Genomic DNA, 14,135 nt, shown 5'->3' with positions numbered 1-14,135 from the left:
CTCTAGATCCTCCAATACCAGCCTCTCCTGGCTCACCAGCACCTCCCGGCTTTCCGGCATTTCCCTTTAATTACATACAAGCAGAAGGATTTTACAATAACTTCCAAGAGCTAAATAGTTACTGAGACAAGTATTAAATGATGTATGTTATTGCAAACAAAAAGGAACTCACAGGCTGTCCAGGTGGACCTCTTCTGCCATTAGCTCCCTAACAAATTAGGAGGAGAAATAGGTCTTGGTAAGCAAAATACATTGCCAAGGAAGATGAAGATAATGACCACAAGTCCAATTTGTTTACCGGTCTTCCAAGTTCACCAGGTCCTCCCTTCTTTCCATCCTGACCAGGATCTCCCTATGATTTCAGCACAAATATCCAGTGAAACAAACCCATACAAACAGCAATGTAATGTGTTGGCAGAATTGTTTTTCTATAACAATACAATATGTTCATTACCGCTGGTCCAGCATCACCAGCCTCTCCTTTAGGTCCTGCACGGTTGTTATCTTGCCCACTTGTACCCTATTGGAAAGAATTTTCAAATTCAGCTATTTGAACAGCCTTAAACTATGTTTTCCCTGGAAATGTGACAGAAAAAATCTTATCATTCATGCAATCCAATCAATTTTTTTGCCATTGACCACTGACATATTCACACAGGTAAGAACTTACTACTCTATTTTTAAACACAAATTTACCAAATGACAAATGTTATGCAAGACTATAATCAGCCTTGATCACTTCATTGATCACTAAAACAGTATATCAATTTACCAATTTATCAGTTTTAATAATACTCACAGGGTCTCCTCTGATTCCCTTTTCTCCACTGTCTCCTGCTTGCCCTTTGGTGCCTTTGGGGCCCTAAATACAAAACATATATTTAGTGAGCACTTATCAGCACTAACTGTACAACTTCAAAATGTGTTTAAACCAAAATTTGGAACTAAAACTGCAACTAGTCTCTCACTCTTCTGCCAGGGTTTCCTCTGTCTCCTGGGGGTCCAGCCACTCCACTTTTGCCCTGCAAACATTTAGCAGAAACCAGTTAAAGCCCACAGTAATGTATAAACTGAATGCATGTCTTTGCCACACGACAAAGAGAGTGGAACACAATTTCATACAGCCAAGATGAGATAAAAAGACATAGACTGAAAGACAACACCTTACATAACACACACTTACCTCTTCTCCATTGATGCCATCAAGACCGATTTCTCCAAATTCACCCTGCAAAATGTTGATAGGTTGATTGATTGGTAATCAGTGTGCGAAACATTTTGGTTAAAAGTTTTCTTCTAATAATGAAGAAAACAAAAAACGTACCTTTTCTCCTGAGTACCCACGAGAACCCTGAATGATGGAAAAAAATATATATATTTAAAAAAAAGAATCCACAATACCATGAACATGAACATAAACATGAACATAAAAGTTAGAAAAGTTAAGATCAAAGCTTTTACCTTGACACCTCTTTGTCCAGGACATCCCTGGAAACCCTGTGTTCCATTCACACCAGGAGGACCTCTCTCTCCCTGTCATTACACAACAAAGACATTAAAATAATCTGGAGGGGCATAACACAGCAGGGATTAAATGTGAAGTAACACCCAACAGGTGGGAAAGAGAAAGCATTGTTTTCACTGTCTTCTTGAGGATAGAAACATGGTTAACAGTTTACAGCAGGTGCCCGAAAGTCTCTAATGGAAACACTGTTGACTCAAACTAAGCAAAGCATTCAAACTTACAGGTCCACCTTCATCTCCAGGATGTCCCTGGCTTCCTGGTAATCCTGGATTACCCTGAAAGATAATAGAAATAATAATACAAAACAATTAATGAATAATAAAATGAAAAAAATCAAATTAGAATACAATGATTTTAAAAAGAAAAGGTTTCCAATGTTTGGAAGAGCTTGATAAAAGTGATTTTTTTGGACATAAAATACCTTAGATCCTGGTAGTCCAACTGCTCCACGATCTCCTCTGTTGCCGATACACTTGCAAGGCACTCCACAGCACTGTCTCTCTGCAATATTATCCTGTGCAGAAAAAGAAAACAAATATTAACAACAATGAAGCCCTTTATGGGAATGAAGACAACAAAAACATTTATATGCCTTTGACCACTTCGTACTCACCAGTTCTTCCACAAGCTCATAGTCCAAGTCCATAATATTGACACGTAGGGGTCTGGTGTATCTAAAGCCACGGCCATATTCCAACATCAAAGCCTCCTCAAATTTGTTCACCCGCTCCAGCCCAACGAGAATGAAACTGTTCACACCTGTTAAGCACATAAGCATACATCTCTGTAACAATTCTAAACATGACATTACTTTAATCTAGAGGTTTAGGTTTAAATAGGCATCAAAGGCAGATTTGTTCTGCAGCTGATTTTTACCTGACTGCTGTAGCTCCACAACTCGCCTTTTCATTTCAGCATATGGGGCGTCAAGACCATCAGTCAAATGAATAACAACCTTTATGGGGAAAAACAGGAGTCAGTCAGAAAACTCTCTTTCAGAAAACTCTTTTTTCCTCTTTTTTTTTGAACTGGACAAAACTGAACATTTAAGATAACACCTCTCCTTTTAAAATATGCCAGAATCAGCCTGGTGCTGATGTAACTAACAGTAACAGTAACTAACCTTGACAGCATCATCCTGTCTTGTCTTGAACCTATTGTTGTAAGCTGAGATGGTCTTGCCATTGAGTAAAAAGGGGCCACGATTACGCAAAGCTCTGAAGCCCTCAAACAGCTCATCAGCGTTGTTTGTGAAGTCCAGTTGGGCAGGCTCAGAAGCAGAATCCATGGCCAGCATGCCCACTTGCACAGAGGGAATCTGCCCAGATGAGCAACTAATAGGTGCCATTTTGGAAATCCTCTGCAGAATAGCACCCATCTTGCTCTGGAGATTGGTCTGAGAACTAAAGATATTCTGGCCAGAAACATCAAAGCCAACCAACACCTCTACATTGCAGGCTGTAAAAAAAAAAAAAAAAAAGCATGATTTTTGTAAACCAAGAAATAAGTTGCTCATTAATGTGAAATAACTTTGCTGTAAATTAAATTAACAAAAAATTCTATGTCTCTTACTTTTAGGAGTGTCTTGCGCACCAACACAGAGTTTCCCCTTCACCTCATCATCCAGAGTCTCCAGGATTTGTTCATTGAGCTCTGAAAGCTCAAGAAACGTGCTTGCACGAGCCACGGTAGAAGACTCGCTTGCGATGTTTTCTAGCTCATTCCCGGTATTGCCCACTCCTACAGCAAAAACTCTCACACCTTTGCTCTTCAAACCGAGAGCTGCTGTTTTACTGTCATCAGCGGAGCGCCCTCCTGTGACAACCATCAGGATCTGAGGAGTGCCGTCATCCATCCTACTACCTTTTTCTCTGGTGAAGTGAACATCTTCAACATGACGAATTGCTGCACCAATGTTGATTTTACGTCCACCTTTGTACTCTGTGCGCTCAATGGCATCGATTATTTCTTGCTTGTTCTTGAATGTGTTGAGGTAAAAAGCATCAGTCACATCTGCAGCAAAGTGTGCCAGGGAAAACTGCAGGTTGTCTCTATCATTGTAGAACAGGTCAATTAGGTTGATGATAAACGACATCACTTCTTTGAAGTTTTCCCGACCCAAATTTATAGAGCCATCCACCAGGAATACAATGTCAGCCTTCTTAGAGGGTATGCCTGCTGTTATAAGAAAAAAACAGAGATACTGATGATGATAGACATAGATGAATGAGAATATAGCAATAAACAGAGTGAATGTAGTCAATAGATTTTAGTATTCTTTGGGCCAATTAAAAAAAACTATTTAGTCCCTGTAAAATGTGTACATTTTGGCACAACTTACTATCTATGTCCACTGTGGGTGGTTCCACAGGGATCGTCCCATGCAATCTGGCAACAACCTTATCCTGGAGTGCTGACAGTCCAGGGAATGTAGGAACCTGAAGAACATCATCTGAGGTGGTGGCAATTTGGGATAATTGCCGTGTGTCAGCACTACCTGCTCCAACACCAATACAGCTAACCCGGGAGCTTTTTAGCAGAGGCCCATAGATGGAAACATCTTGGGAGGAACGTCCGCCTGTTAGAACCACAAGATGCTGAGAGGCCTCAGTTGGGCGAACACCAGCAGAGGGTCTTAACTCATTCTGCATTACATAGTTAATGGCATCAGCTAGGTCCGATGACCGACCACCCATCTGACGAAGTCTTTTGATTGCGGAGATAACAGCTGGCTTGTTGTTGTGTGAGTTGAGGGAGAATTCTGTTTTAACTCTGTCTGCATATTGGACAACAGCTACACGCACTTGATCAGGCTGAACATCTAGTTGTTGGACAAGTTGAAGGATGAAGTCACGGATATGAGCAATGCCCCCAGCACCTGTATTGTCTGAGCCATCGATGAGGAAGATAATGTCTTTCTTCCCAAGATGTATGGGGTCTGCAAGTGGGGAGAAAAGGACATACTTAATTTTAAAGCAGCTCCACAACTTCCTGCACCATCAGTGTACCATGAGTCAGTTGTAAAATATGAGACGTATTTCTTACCTATCTCCACTGGAGTATAACTGGCGATGATGTCAGCGGTGGACATTGTTTTGACAGAATCAATTAGCTGTGATTCCACTCTTGGTAGCTGCTGGAAATTATCAACTGTATATACGAGCTCAGGCTTCAGGGAAATCTGTTTCAATTCATCAGGGTCAGCATTCCTTGAGCCAATAGCAAGGGGTGCAACCTGGCCCCTCTTAAGTTGGTCAGCTGGACCAGATACATCATCTGCAGACTTTCCACCTGTAACTAGGATGAGGAACTGAGGGACTCCATCCTCAATACGGCTTCCCGCTGATCTCTGGTAGATATTTTTGGAGACCCACTCAAGAGCGCGACCTGTATTTAGGCGGTTTCCTCCTTTGCTTCGAATTCTCATCACAGCCTGGCGTACCTCCTCTTTGGTGGAGTATTCGTTCAGAAGAAATTCTAACTTTGGGTCATCACTGTACTGTACCACTGCTATTCGGACCTTCTGCATTCCAACATCCAGCTTGTCCACAACTCTTCTTATCATTTCACGGATCGAGGGGAACTCACTACGCATTGCTGTCGTGCCATCAATCAGAAATACGACATCCCTCTTTTCTCCTCCTGTGGATGTTGGTGTGATTACTGCTCAAAAAGGAAACAAGCACAGTGACAAGATATGAGCACTAGTTCCTAGAGTAACTTGTAGATATAGAGGACAGACAGTACAATTGAGAGTGGATTATCATGTTAACACTAAAATAAATGCAGATATAAAAAAACTTGATTTCAACACTCATTGCAATTAAATTAAGTATGCAAATCATTTAAAGACATGAATAAAATTAATAACATTACCATCAGGAGTTGGGAAAACTGGGCGCATATTCTGAATGGCATCATCTGACAATTCAGTGATAGTGGTGATTAAGTTGTCTTGGACTGTGTGCAGGCTAGGGAGGTCATCTACAGTGAAGACAAAGTTAGGCACATATGACACCACCCGGAGCTCTGTGGGATTAACATCCCTGGTCCCAATGCTGAGGGGAATTACTCTAGACTGTTTGAGGGAAGATGCTGGACGGCTGATGTCATCTGTTGAAGATCCACTTGAGATGGAGATTACAAACTGTGGTACACCCTCTTGCTTCCTGCTTCCACGAGCTGCTGTCAGAACATCCTGACTCACAAACTGCAAGGCCTGACCCAGGTTACGTTGTCTGCCTCCTCGCTGTCTGATTGCCCTCACAGAATTCAAAACACCTTCTTTGGTTGTAAACGAGTTTAGATACATGTCAGCCTGAGCAGAGTCGCCATACTGGACCACACCAATACGGATCTTATTCTCGCCCACATTGAGGCTCTCCACGACCCTGCGGATAAATTCCCTGATGACAGGAAAATCCCGTCCAACGCCGTCGGATCCATCAACAAGGAAAACGATATCCTTCCGTGGTCCAACTGCCTCGGCTAAAAGACAGGAAAAAAAGTTAATCCTATGAACGCTGATACTGAAATCATCAAAATGTGTACTAAAACAATCAGCAATCATACACTAATGTTTGATTACCTAATACATGTATGCCGATTCCTTCCTACATGAATGTAAAACAATACTTTTACTCAAGCTCAGTTTTCATAACCTGATACCTGAAAATCAGACCAGTGATTCTTCCATGGCAAATGGTTTTCGTGAAATTTATTTTACAAAATGTTCTTAAAAATTTAAGATGGAATATTGCTGTACTCATGAAACTCATACTCATCCAGCAACTAAACAATAATATTTACAACATCTCAAATGCACAACTAAGAATGCATTCAAGACATATCTCGTCATGCTAGTCATCCACACCACACACCACACACACAAAAAGCTACCGTTAAATGTCTTGGTTTTTTAAACCAGGAGAAAACAACACAAATTCAATTTGACATAAACAATAGACCAAGTTAACTTAGCATGTAAATGAAGTAGCCTTAATACCACAAGACAAGTTATGTTATTTTCTTGATACCTATGCAGATTCTATTATCATATTGCAACAATGATGATTTGCTTGAATTGAAAAATAGAATAACCGCACATTTTATTTTATTTTAAGTGTTTTTTTTTTTGTTTGCGTTTTGCAAGAAGTTTATGATGAGAATAATTGTTAATTGTTAATATACTGTATATATATACAATATACTGTCATTTGCAATGGCAGCTGGTCAATAGAGGGCACTCGGGTGCTGCCCCCCCGATGAAATGCGATTATTATTTTTTTCCAAAATAATAATTTAAAATTAATATTTTTTTCTTATTGTACCTGCGAATGTAAAATGGAGCTGTATATAAAATAAAACCATTATTTAGAGGCTAATTTGCCTACAGGTTCATTTACTCTCTCTGTCTGGGGCACTGGAGAAGTCACCCCAGCAGTGTACCGGCTCAGCCAATCAGTGACTGTTGCTAAGTAAAAGATATACGGAGCAACAGGTAATTTAGCCAGTTAGCGTTGTCAGATTTTACCCCTTTGGGGCGCAGAAAATAACCAAACATTTTAGCCTCCCATGGCAACCAGTAATCAAGGGGGAAATTAACCGAGGAGCTTTCCTCGGTAGCAGGATGGCTACGGAGTTTTCATCAGTTTCAAATTCTGGTTCCCGTTTAATTTACTTTTTAAAACAGTGAGGACAGATACCACACGGACTGTTACTGGAGTTAGAGACCTATTTATCTGAACGGATTAAAAAAACATGAACTCTCAAGGGACACATGAACGGTGCTGTCAGCTAACGTTAGCCAAGCTAGTCAGGACTAGCAGCATACTGTAGCTCCACAGCTGGATGAAGAACACAGTTTCACGGTGAGGAAATACAATGAACAGGTGGATAAAACTCTGTGTTGCTTTTGGGTCGGTGGCGGGAGGCTGCTATGATGCGACAGGAGGCCGCGTAGTGTGTGAGAGGAGCACCGGAGGACCGCCACCGTTAACCGGCACGTCAGAGACAGCTCTCTCTTTTTATTTATATAGCCTATGCTCGGAGCGAACTTTTGGACTGCATGCTGTTGGTTCGTCCGCCATGCATTCACAGCTCGTCCGGGAGTGTTTTTATTAGTTCATCCAGCCCTCTGTGACACTGGACTGGACACTGTTATTCCTGAGTGACACCAGGGGAAACTAATCACCCAGGCCTGTGACAGGACGTCTCCGATGCAGAGCATCAGGCTGCAGCGCACTGTTCTGTTTACAGGTGTGACCAGTACGTTCACAGTTGTCATCAGTCAAACCTGATAATGCAGCAGTTAACATCTCACATTAGCAAGGTCTGACTAAACTTAATCACGTTATGCTCCTCCTATAGTGTTCCTGTCACACTTTGTCTATAGTTAACATTAATCACTGCCGTAGGTTACATTATACACATGCCTTTTAATAACCATATTTTTGTATTAAGAGTATTTGCTAATATATTTCACATCCACTGTGTGCCACCAGTGAAAGACTACTGTTTGTTCATTGTCATTATCTGTCAAACTGCTGATTTATCAAAGGCAATTAAATAATTAATGTTTATCCCTAAATATGGGTTTGGGGTTCTTTTATCAAGATGGTCACCAAAAACTTCAGGGACGAACAGCCCCACCTAGAATATTTTTCACCAACCGCCACTGGTCATTTGGTATATCATTCAAAAGCAAAACTGAAAAAATAAAATGGAAAACAATAAGGAAGATAACTGCTAGTTGTTTCGTGAATAGAAAACTTGCCAATTTATGCCAAATAACAATACTACCAGATATTATTTTGATTCAAATGAGATTTATATCTTTAGTGTAATAAAAACAACATGGGATAAAAACTGTTTTTTTGATGTATGAACAAAAGTCAGAATACGAATTGTGTTAAAAACACACTAACAATATGAAAGGGATGAAAAGGAGTAGTTGTTGCTTGCAAAAGAAAGGACATAAATTGAAAGCAAAACTGAGATTCAAGAGTGTCCTCAGAATCAAGAATGTCCACAATGTTACAAGAGCGCTTGCCGTTCAATCCGATCAAATGATCTTGAACAAGAGAAGATATTACGTGAAAAAAAGAATCACATTTTGAAGAGATGTGCAAAAAGGCTGAATGGAGTGAAGAATATAATGGATAAATCATTACAAGAACTGTGAAAGTGGAAGGTTGAGCAAAAGATGATTGTGTTACAGCAGCACTGCAGCACTTCTAAGAATGTAGTTTGCAAACTAAAAAGATGTAAACAAATACCGAACAAGTGCAAAAGTAATACAATCTTACTAAAAGTAAAAGCTATTTTTTGAGTTGTGCAATTATGATTTGGAAATGAAAATTGTCCTTTTTTTTAAATTAGAATCCATATCATTCTGTTTTTGTTTATAAATGGAATTACATAATATATTCCAAGAGATTAACCTGTTTAAGATAGGATGTATGAATTTATACATTTTTATTTTCTTGTGATTCATTTAATTAATGATGAAATGAAGGTAAGTAAACAATTTACAATAAAAACATTTTGGTTTGGAGTATAAAATTATTTCGAAGATAGTCGAATTCATACATGAACGTACCAAGTACAGTTGGTGATTCAGGGGTGACATCAATAATCACAGCCTGCATGGAGGACTGAAGCTGATTTTGGACACTGGGAAGGTCAGTGAATTCAGACACGACTAGAGCGTAACTGGGATCGTGTGATATCTTCTGCAGTTCTCTGCTGTCAGAACTCCTGGTTCCAATGGCAAAGGTCAACACACCCAGCTGTTTTAGAGCAGAGGCTGGTGAAGTCACGCTGTCAAAAGACCTTCCACCACTTAGCAATATCAGGACCTGTGGAACTCCCTGCAGCCGCCTGCTCCCAGCAGAGGGCGTGAAGACATTATCCCTCAAGTGCTGGAGAGCTGCTCCAGTGTTGAGGGGTCTTCCGCCTTTGTGCCTCAAACCTCTGACAGTGTCGAGGATCTCACCCTTTGTGGTGTACGTGTTCAGATAGAACTGGACAGTTGGATCTCTGCTGTACTGAACCACTGAGACACGGTCTTTGTTGTCATCCACACTGAGTGTCTCTACTACTCTTTGCACAAAGTCTCGCATAGCAGGGAATCCAGTTCTAGTGCCATCCGATCCATCCAGCAAGAACACAACATCCCTGCCCGGCAGCTGTTTGTCTACTAGGGAGCACAAGATGTGAGACATATTTTAGCTTCATCTGTCCAACAGTTTTGTGTGTGAATTAAAGATGATGGAAGCTGACCTCAACTTCTACCACGCACTCTACAACCTTTGGAAAACTGATTTGTCAGCGCTGATCTGGCTGGCCTGAACTTAGTGCAAAGCACTTTAACTACATGTCACCGTGCCTCATAGCCTGAGCTTGGAATGTTAGAGTCGGTGGATTTCTTACCAGTCACAGTTGGTGTCAATGGCGTGACCCTCACTTCCACTGTGCTCATTGCTGAGGAGAGCTGTTCTTGGACAGTGGGGAGGTCAGTGAACTCAGACACTGATAGGGCAAGACTAGGTTCATACGATATCTTCTGCAGCTCTCTATTGTCAGAGCCCCTTGTTCCAATGGCAATCACAGAGACGCCCTGCTGTTTGAGAGCAGAGGCCGGGGTATCTACAGTGTCAAAAGACCTTCCACCAGTCAGCACGATCAACATCTGTGGAACGCCTTGCAGGCGCCTACTCCCGGAGGAGTTTGTAAAGACATTGTCCCTGACGTACTGGAGGGCTGCCCCGGTGTTGAGGGGTCTGCCTCCTTTGTGTCTCAGCCCTCTGACTGAATCCACAACATCCTCTCTTGTGGTGTAAGTGTTCAGATAGAAATTGACCTCTGCGTCTCTGCTGTACTGGACCACTGAGACACGGTCTCTGTTTTGTCCAACATCGAGCTTCTCCACCACTCTCTCAACAAAGTCACTCATGGCAGGGAATCCATTTCTCGTGCCATCTGAACTGTCCAGAAGGAATACGACATCCTTTTTGGCACTGTCAACTGAGAAATGACAGGAAGACATGAAGTGAAAAAAAAACATTGTAAAAAGTATACTCCACAACTAACCATTATAACCTTCATCAAGTTGGGAACTATCTCTTTCTTTCTCTTCCCAGCTTTTCTTTGTTTCAAAAGAATCTATGATGACTAACCCACTTCCACTTTAAAGAGCAGAAAGGCCCACCAAGGCCTCTCCTCAAATACACACATGGAAGCTAAGCATACATCACACAGATTTTTCTTTCCCTGTATGTAGATGAAACAACTCACTTAGCCCTTGGGGCAAGAGGACGTGCAAGTTAACGTACCAAGTACAGTTGGTGATTCTTGGGTGACATCAATAATCACAGCCTGCATGGAGGACTGAAGCTGATTTTGGACACTGGGAAGATCAGTGAATTCAGAAACGGATAGAGCATAACTGGGATCGTGTGATATCTCCTGCAGTTCTCTGCTGTCAGAACTCCTGGTTCCAATGGCAAAGGTCAACACACCCAGCTGTTTTAGAGCAGAGGCTGGTGAAGTCACGCTGTCAAAAGACCTTCCACCACTTAGCAATATCAGGACCTGTGGAACTCCCTGCAGCCGCCTGCTCCCAGCAGAGGGCGTGAAGACATTATCCCTCAAGTGCTGGAGAGCTGCTCCAGTGTTGAGGGGTCTTCCGCCTTTGTGCCTCAAACCTCTGACAGTGTCGAGGATCTCACCCTTTGTGGTGTACGTGTTCAGATAGAACTGGACAGTTGGATCTCTGCTGTACTGAACCACTGAGACACGGTCTTTGTTGTCATCCACACTGAGTGTCTCTACTACTCTTTGCACAAAGTCTCGCATAGCAGGGAATCCAGTTCTAGTGCCATCCGATCCATCCAGCAAGAACACAACATCCCTGCCCGGCAGCTGTTTGTCTACTAGGGAGCACAAGATGTGAGACATATTTTAGCTTCACCTGTCCAACGGTTTTGTGTGTGAATTAAAGATGATGGAAGCTGACCTCGACTTCTACTACGCACTCTACAACCTTTGCAAAACTGATTTGTCAACGCTGATCTGGCTGGCCTGAACTTAGTGCAAAGCACTTTAACTACACGCCACTGTGCCTCATAGCCTGAGCTTGGAATGTTAGAGTCGGTGGATTTCTTACCAGTCACAGTTGGTGTCAATGGCGTGACCCTCACTACCACTGTGCTCATTGCTGAGGAGAGCTGTTCTTGGACACTGGGGAGGTCAGTGAACTCAGACACTGATAGGCCAAGACTGGGTTCATACGATATCTTCTGCAGCTCTCTATTGTCAGAGCCCCTTGTTCCGATGGCAATCACAGAGACGCCCTGCTGTTTGAGAGCAGAGGCCGGGGCATCTACAGTGTCAAAAGACCTTCCACCAGTCAGCACGATCAACATCTGTGGAACGCCTTGCAGGCGCCTACTCCCGGAGGAGTTTGTAAAGACATTGTCCCTGACGTACTGGAGGGCCGCCCCGGTGTTGAGGGGTCTGCCTCCTTTGTGTCTCAGCCCTCTGACTGAATCCACAACATCCTCTCTTGTGGTGTAAGTGTTCAGATAGAAATTGACCTCTGCGTCTCTGCTGTACTGGACCACTGAGACACGGTCTCTGTTTTGTCCAACATTCAGCTTCTCCACAGCTCTCTCAACAAATTCACGCATGGCAGGGAAGCCATTTCTTGTGCCATCTGAACTGTCCAGAAGGAATACGACATCCTTTTTGGCAGTGTCAACTGAGAAAAGACAGGAAGACAGCAAATGAAATAAAAACATTGTAAAAAGTATACTCCACAACTAATCATCATCACCATCATCAAGTAGGGAACTATCTCTTTCTTTCTCTTCCCTGCTTTTCTTTGTTTCAAAGAAACTACAACGACTGGCCTACTTCCACGTTAAGGAGGAGGAAAGCCCACCAGGGCCTCTCCTCAAATACACACATGGAAGCAAGACGCACATCGTACTATTTTTCTTTCCCTGGCTGCAGGTGAAACAAGTCACTTAGCCCTTGGGGTAAGAGGACGTGCAAGTTAACGTACCAAGTACAGTTGGTGATTCTGGGGTGACATCAGTAACCACAGCCTCCACAGAGGACTGAAGCTGCTTTTGGACACTGGGAAGGTCAGTGAATTCAGACACGGATAGAGCGGAACTGGGATCGTGTGCTATCTCCTGCAGTTCTCTGCTGTCAGAACCCCTGGTTCCAATGGCAAAGGTCAACACACCCAGCTGTTTGAGAGCAGAGGCTGGTGCGGCCACACTGTCAAAAGACCTTCCACCATTTAGCAATATCAGGACCTGTGGAACTCCCTGCAGCCGCCTGCTCCCGGCAGAGGGCGTGAAGACATTATCTCTCAAGTGCAGGAGAGCTGCTCCTGTGTTGAGGGGTCTTCCGCCTTTGTGCCTCAAACCTCTGACAGTGTCGAGGATCTCGCCCTTTGTGGTGTACGTGTTCAGATAGAACTGGACAGTTGGATCTTTGCTGTACTGAACCACTGAGACACGGTCTTTGTTGTCATCCACACTGAGTGTCTCTACTACTCTTTGCACAAAGTCTCGCATAGCTGGGAATCCAGTTCTAGTGCCATCCGATCCATCCAGCAAGAACACAACATCCCTTCCCGGCACCTGTTTGTCCACTAGGGAGCACAAGATGTGAGACATATTTTAGCTTCACCTGTCCAACGGTTTTGTGTGTGAATTAAAGATGATGGAAGCTGACCTCGACTTCTACCACGTACTCTACAACCTTTTGGAAAACTGTTGGCCTGAACTCAGTGCAATACACTATTACTACATGTCATCGTGCCTCCTAGCCATGTAAGAGTCAGTGGATTTCTTACCAGTCACTGTTGGAGTCACCGGTGTGGCCCTCACTACCACTGTGCTCATTGCTGAGGAGAGCTGTTCTTGGACACTGGGGAGGTCAGTGAACTCAGACACTGATAGGGCAAGACTGGGTTCATACGATATCTTCTGCAGCTCTCTATTGTCAGAGCCCCTTGTTCCGATGGCAATCACAGAGACGCCCTGCTGTTTGAGAGCAGAGGCCGGGGCATCTACAGTGTCAAAAGACCTTCCACCAGTCAGCACGATCAACATCTGTGGAACGCCTTGCAGGCGCCTACTCCCGGAGGAGTTTGTAAAGACATTGTCCCTGACGTACTGGAGGGCCGCCCCGGTGTTGAGGGGTCTGCCTCCTTTGTGTCTCAGCCCTCTGACTGAATCCACAACATCCTCTCTTGTGGTGTAAGTGTTCAGATAGAAATTGACCTCTGCGTCTCTGCTGTACTGGACCACTGAGACACGGTCTCTGTTTTGTCCAACATTCAGCTTCTCCACAGCTCTCTCAACAAATTCACGCATGGCAGGGAAGCCATTTCTTGTGCCATCTGAACTGTCCAGAAGGAATACGACATCCTTTTTGGCAGTGTCAACTGAGAAAAGACAGGAAGACAGCAAGTGAAATAAAAACATTGTAAAAAAGTATACTCCACAACTAATCATCATCACCATCATCAAGTGGGGAACTATCTCTTTCTTTCTCTTCCCTGCTTTTCTTTGTTTCAAAGAAACTACAA

The 14,135-nt window shown here is 43.1% G+C and overlaps 1 protein-coding gene across 1 annotated transcript in view; it reads right to left on the bottom strand.

Annotated features, from left to right (window-relative positions):
* Positions 1–14,135, bottom strand: part of LOC311004740 (collagen alpha-3(VI) chain-like) — a gene marked incomplete at its 5' end in the record, with an annotated part of 30,147 nt that overhangs the window by 11,814 nt on the left and 4,198 nt on the right. Inside the window, 24 exons of the mRNA XM_083996909.1 lie at positions 2–64; positions 173–208; positions 299–352; positions 455–520; positions 800–862; positions 969–1,022; positions 1,184–1,228; positions 1,325–1,351; positions 1,462–1,533; positions 1,747–1,800; positions 1,947–2,039; positions 2,139–2,284; positions 2,402–2,480; positions 2,649–2,983; positions 3,098–3,703; positions 3,867–4,463; positions 4,571–5,188; positions 5,402–6,013; positions 9,126–9,725; positions 9,959–10,552; positions 10,861–11,460; positions 11,694–12,287; positions 12,594–13,193; positions 13,398–13,991. Of these exons, the coding sequence (XP_083853035.1) occupies positions 2–64; positions 173–208; positions 299–352; positions 455–520; positions 800–862; positions 969–1,022; positions 1,184–1,228; positions 1,325–1,351; positions 1,462–1,533; positions 1,747–1,800; positions 1,947–2,039; positions 2,139–2,284; positions 2,402–2,480; positions 2,649–2,983; positions 3,098–3,703; positions 3,867–4,463; positions 4,571–5,188; positions 5,402–6,013; positions 9,126–9,725; positions 9,959–10,552; positions 10,861–11,460; positions 11,694–12,287; positions 12,594–13,193; positions 13,398–13,991 (7,202 nt within the window). The remainder of the gene's footprint in view (position 1; positions 65–172; positions 209–298; positions 353–454; positions 521–799; positions 863–968; positions 1,023–1,183; positions 1,229–1,324; positions 1,352–1,461; positions 1,534–1,746; positions 1,801–1,946; positions 2,040–2,138; positions 2,285–2,401; positions 2,481–2,648; positions 2,984–3,097; positions 3,704–3,866; positions 4,464–4,570; positions 5,189–5,401; positions 6,014–9,125; positions 9,726–9,958; positions 10,553–10,860; positions 11,461–11,693; positions 12,288–12,593; positions 13,194–13,397; positions 13,992–14,135) is intronic.

This window comes from Trachurus trachurus, assembly GCF_905171665.1.
Source record: "Trachurus trachurus genome assembly, chromosome: 21".
In the NCBI taxonomy this organism is placed as follows: domain Eukaryota; kingdom Metazoa; phylum Chordata; class Actinopteri; order Carangiformes; family Carangidae; genus Trachurus; species Trachurus trachurus.
The sequence above is the reverse complement of the archived record's forward strand: the minus strand, read 5'-3'. Positions and strand labels throughout refer to the sequence as shown.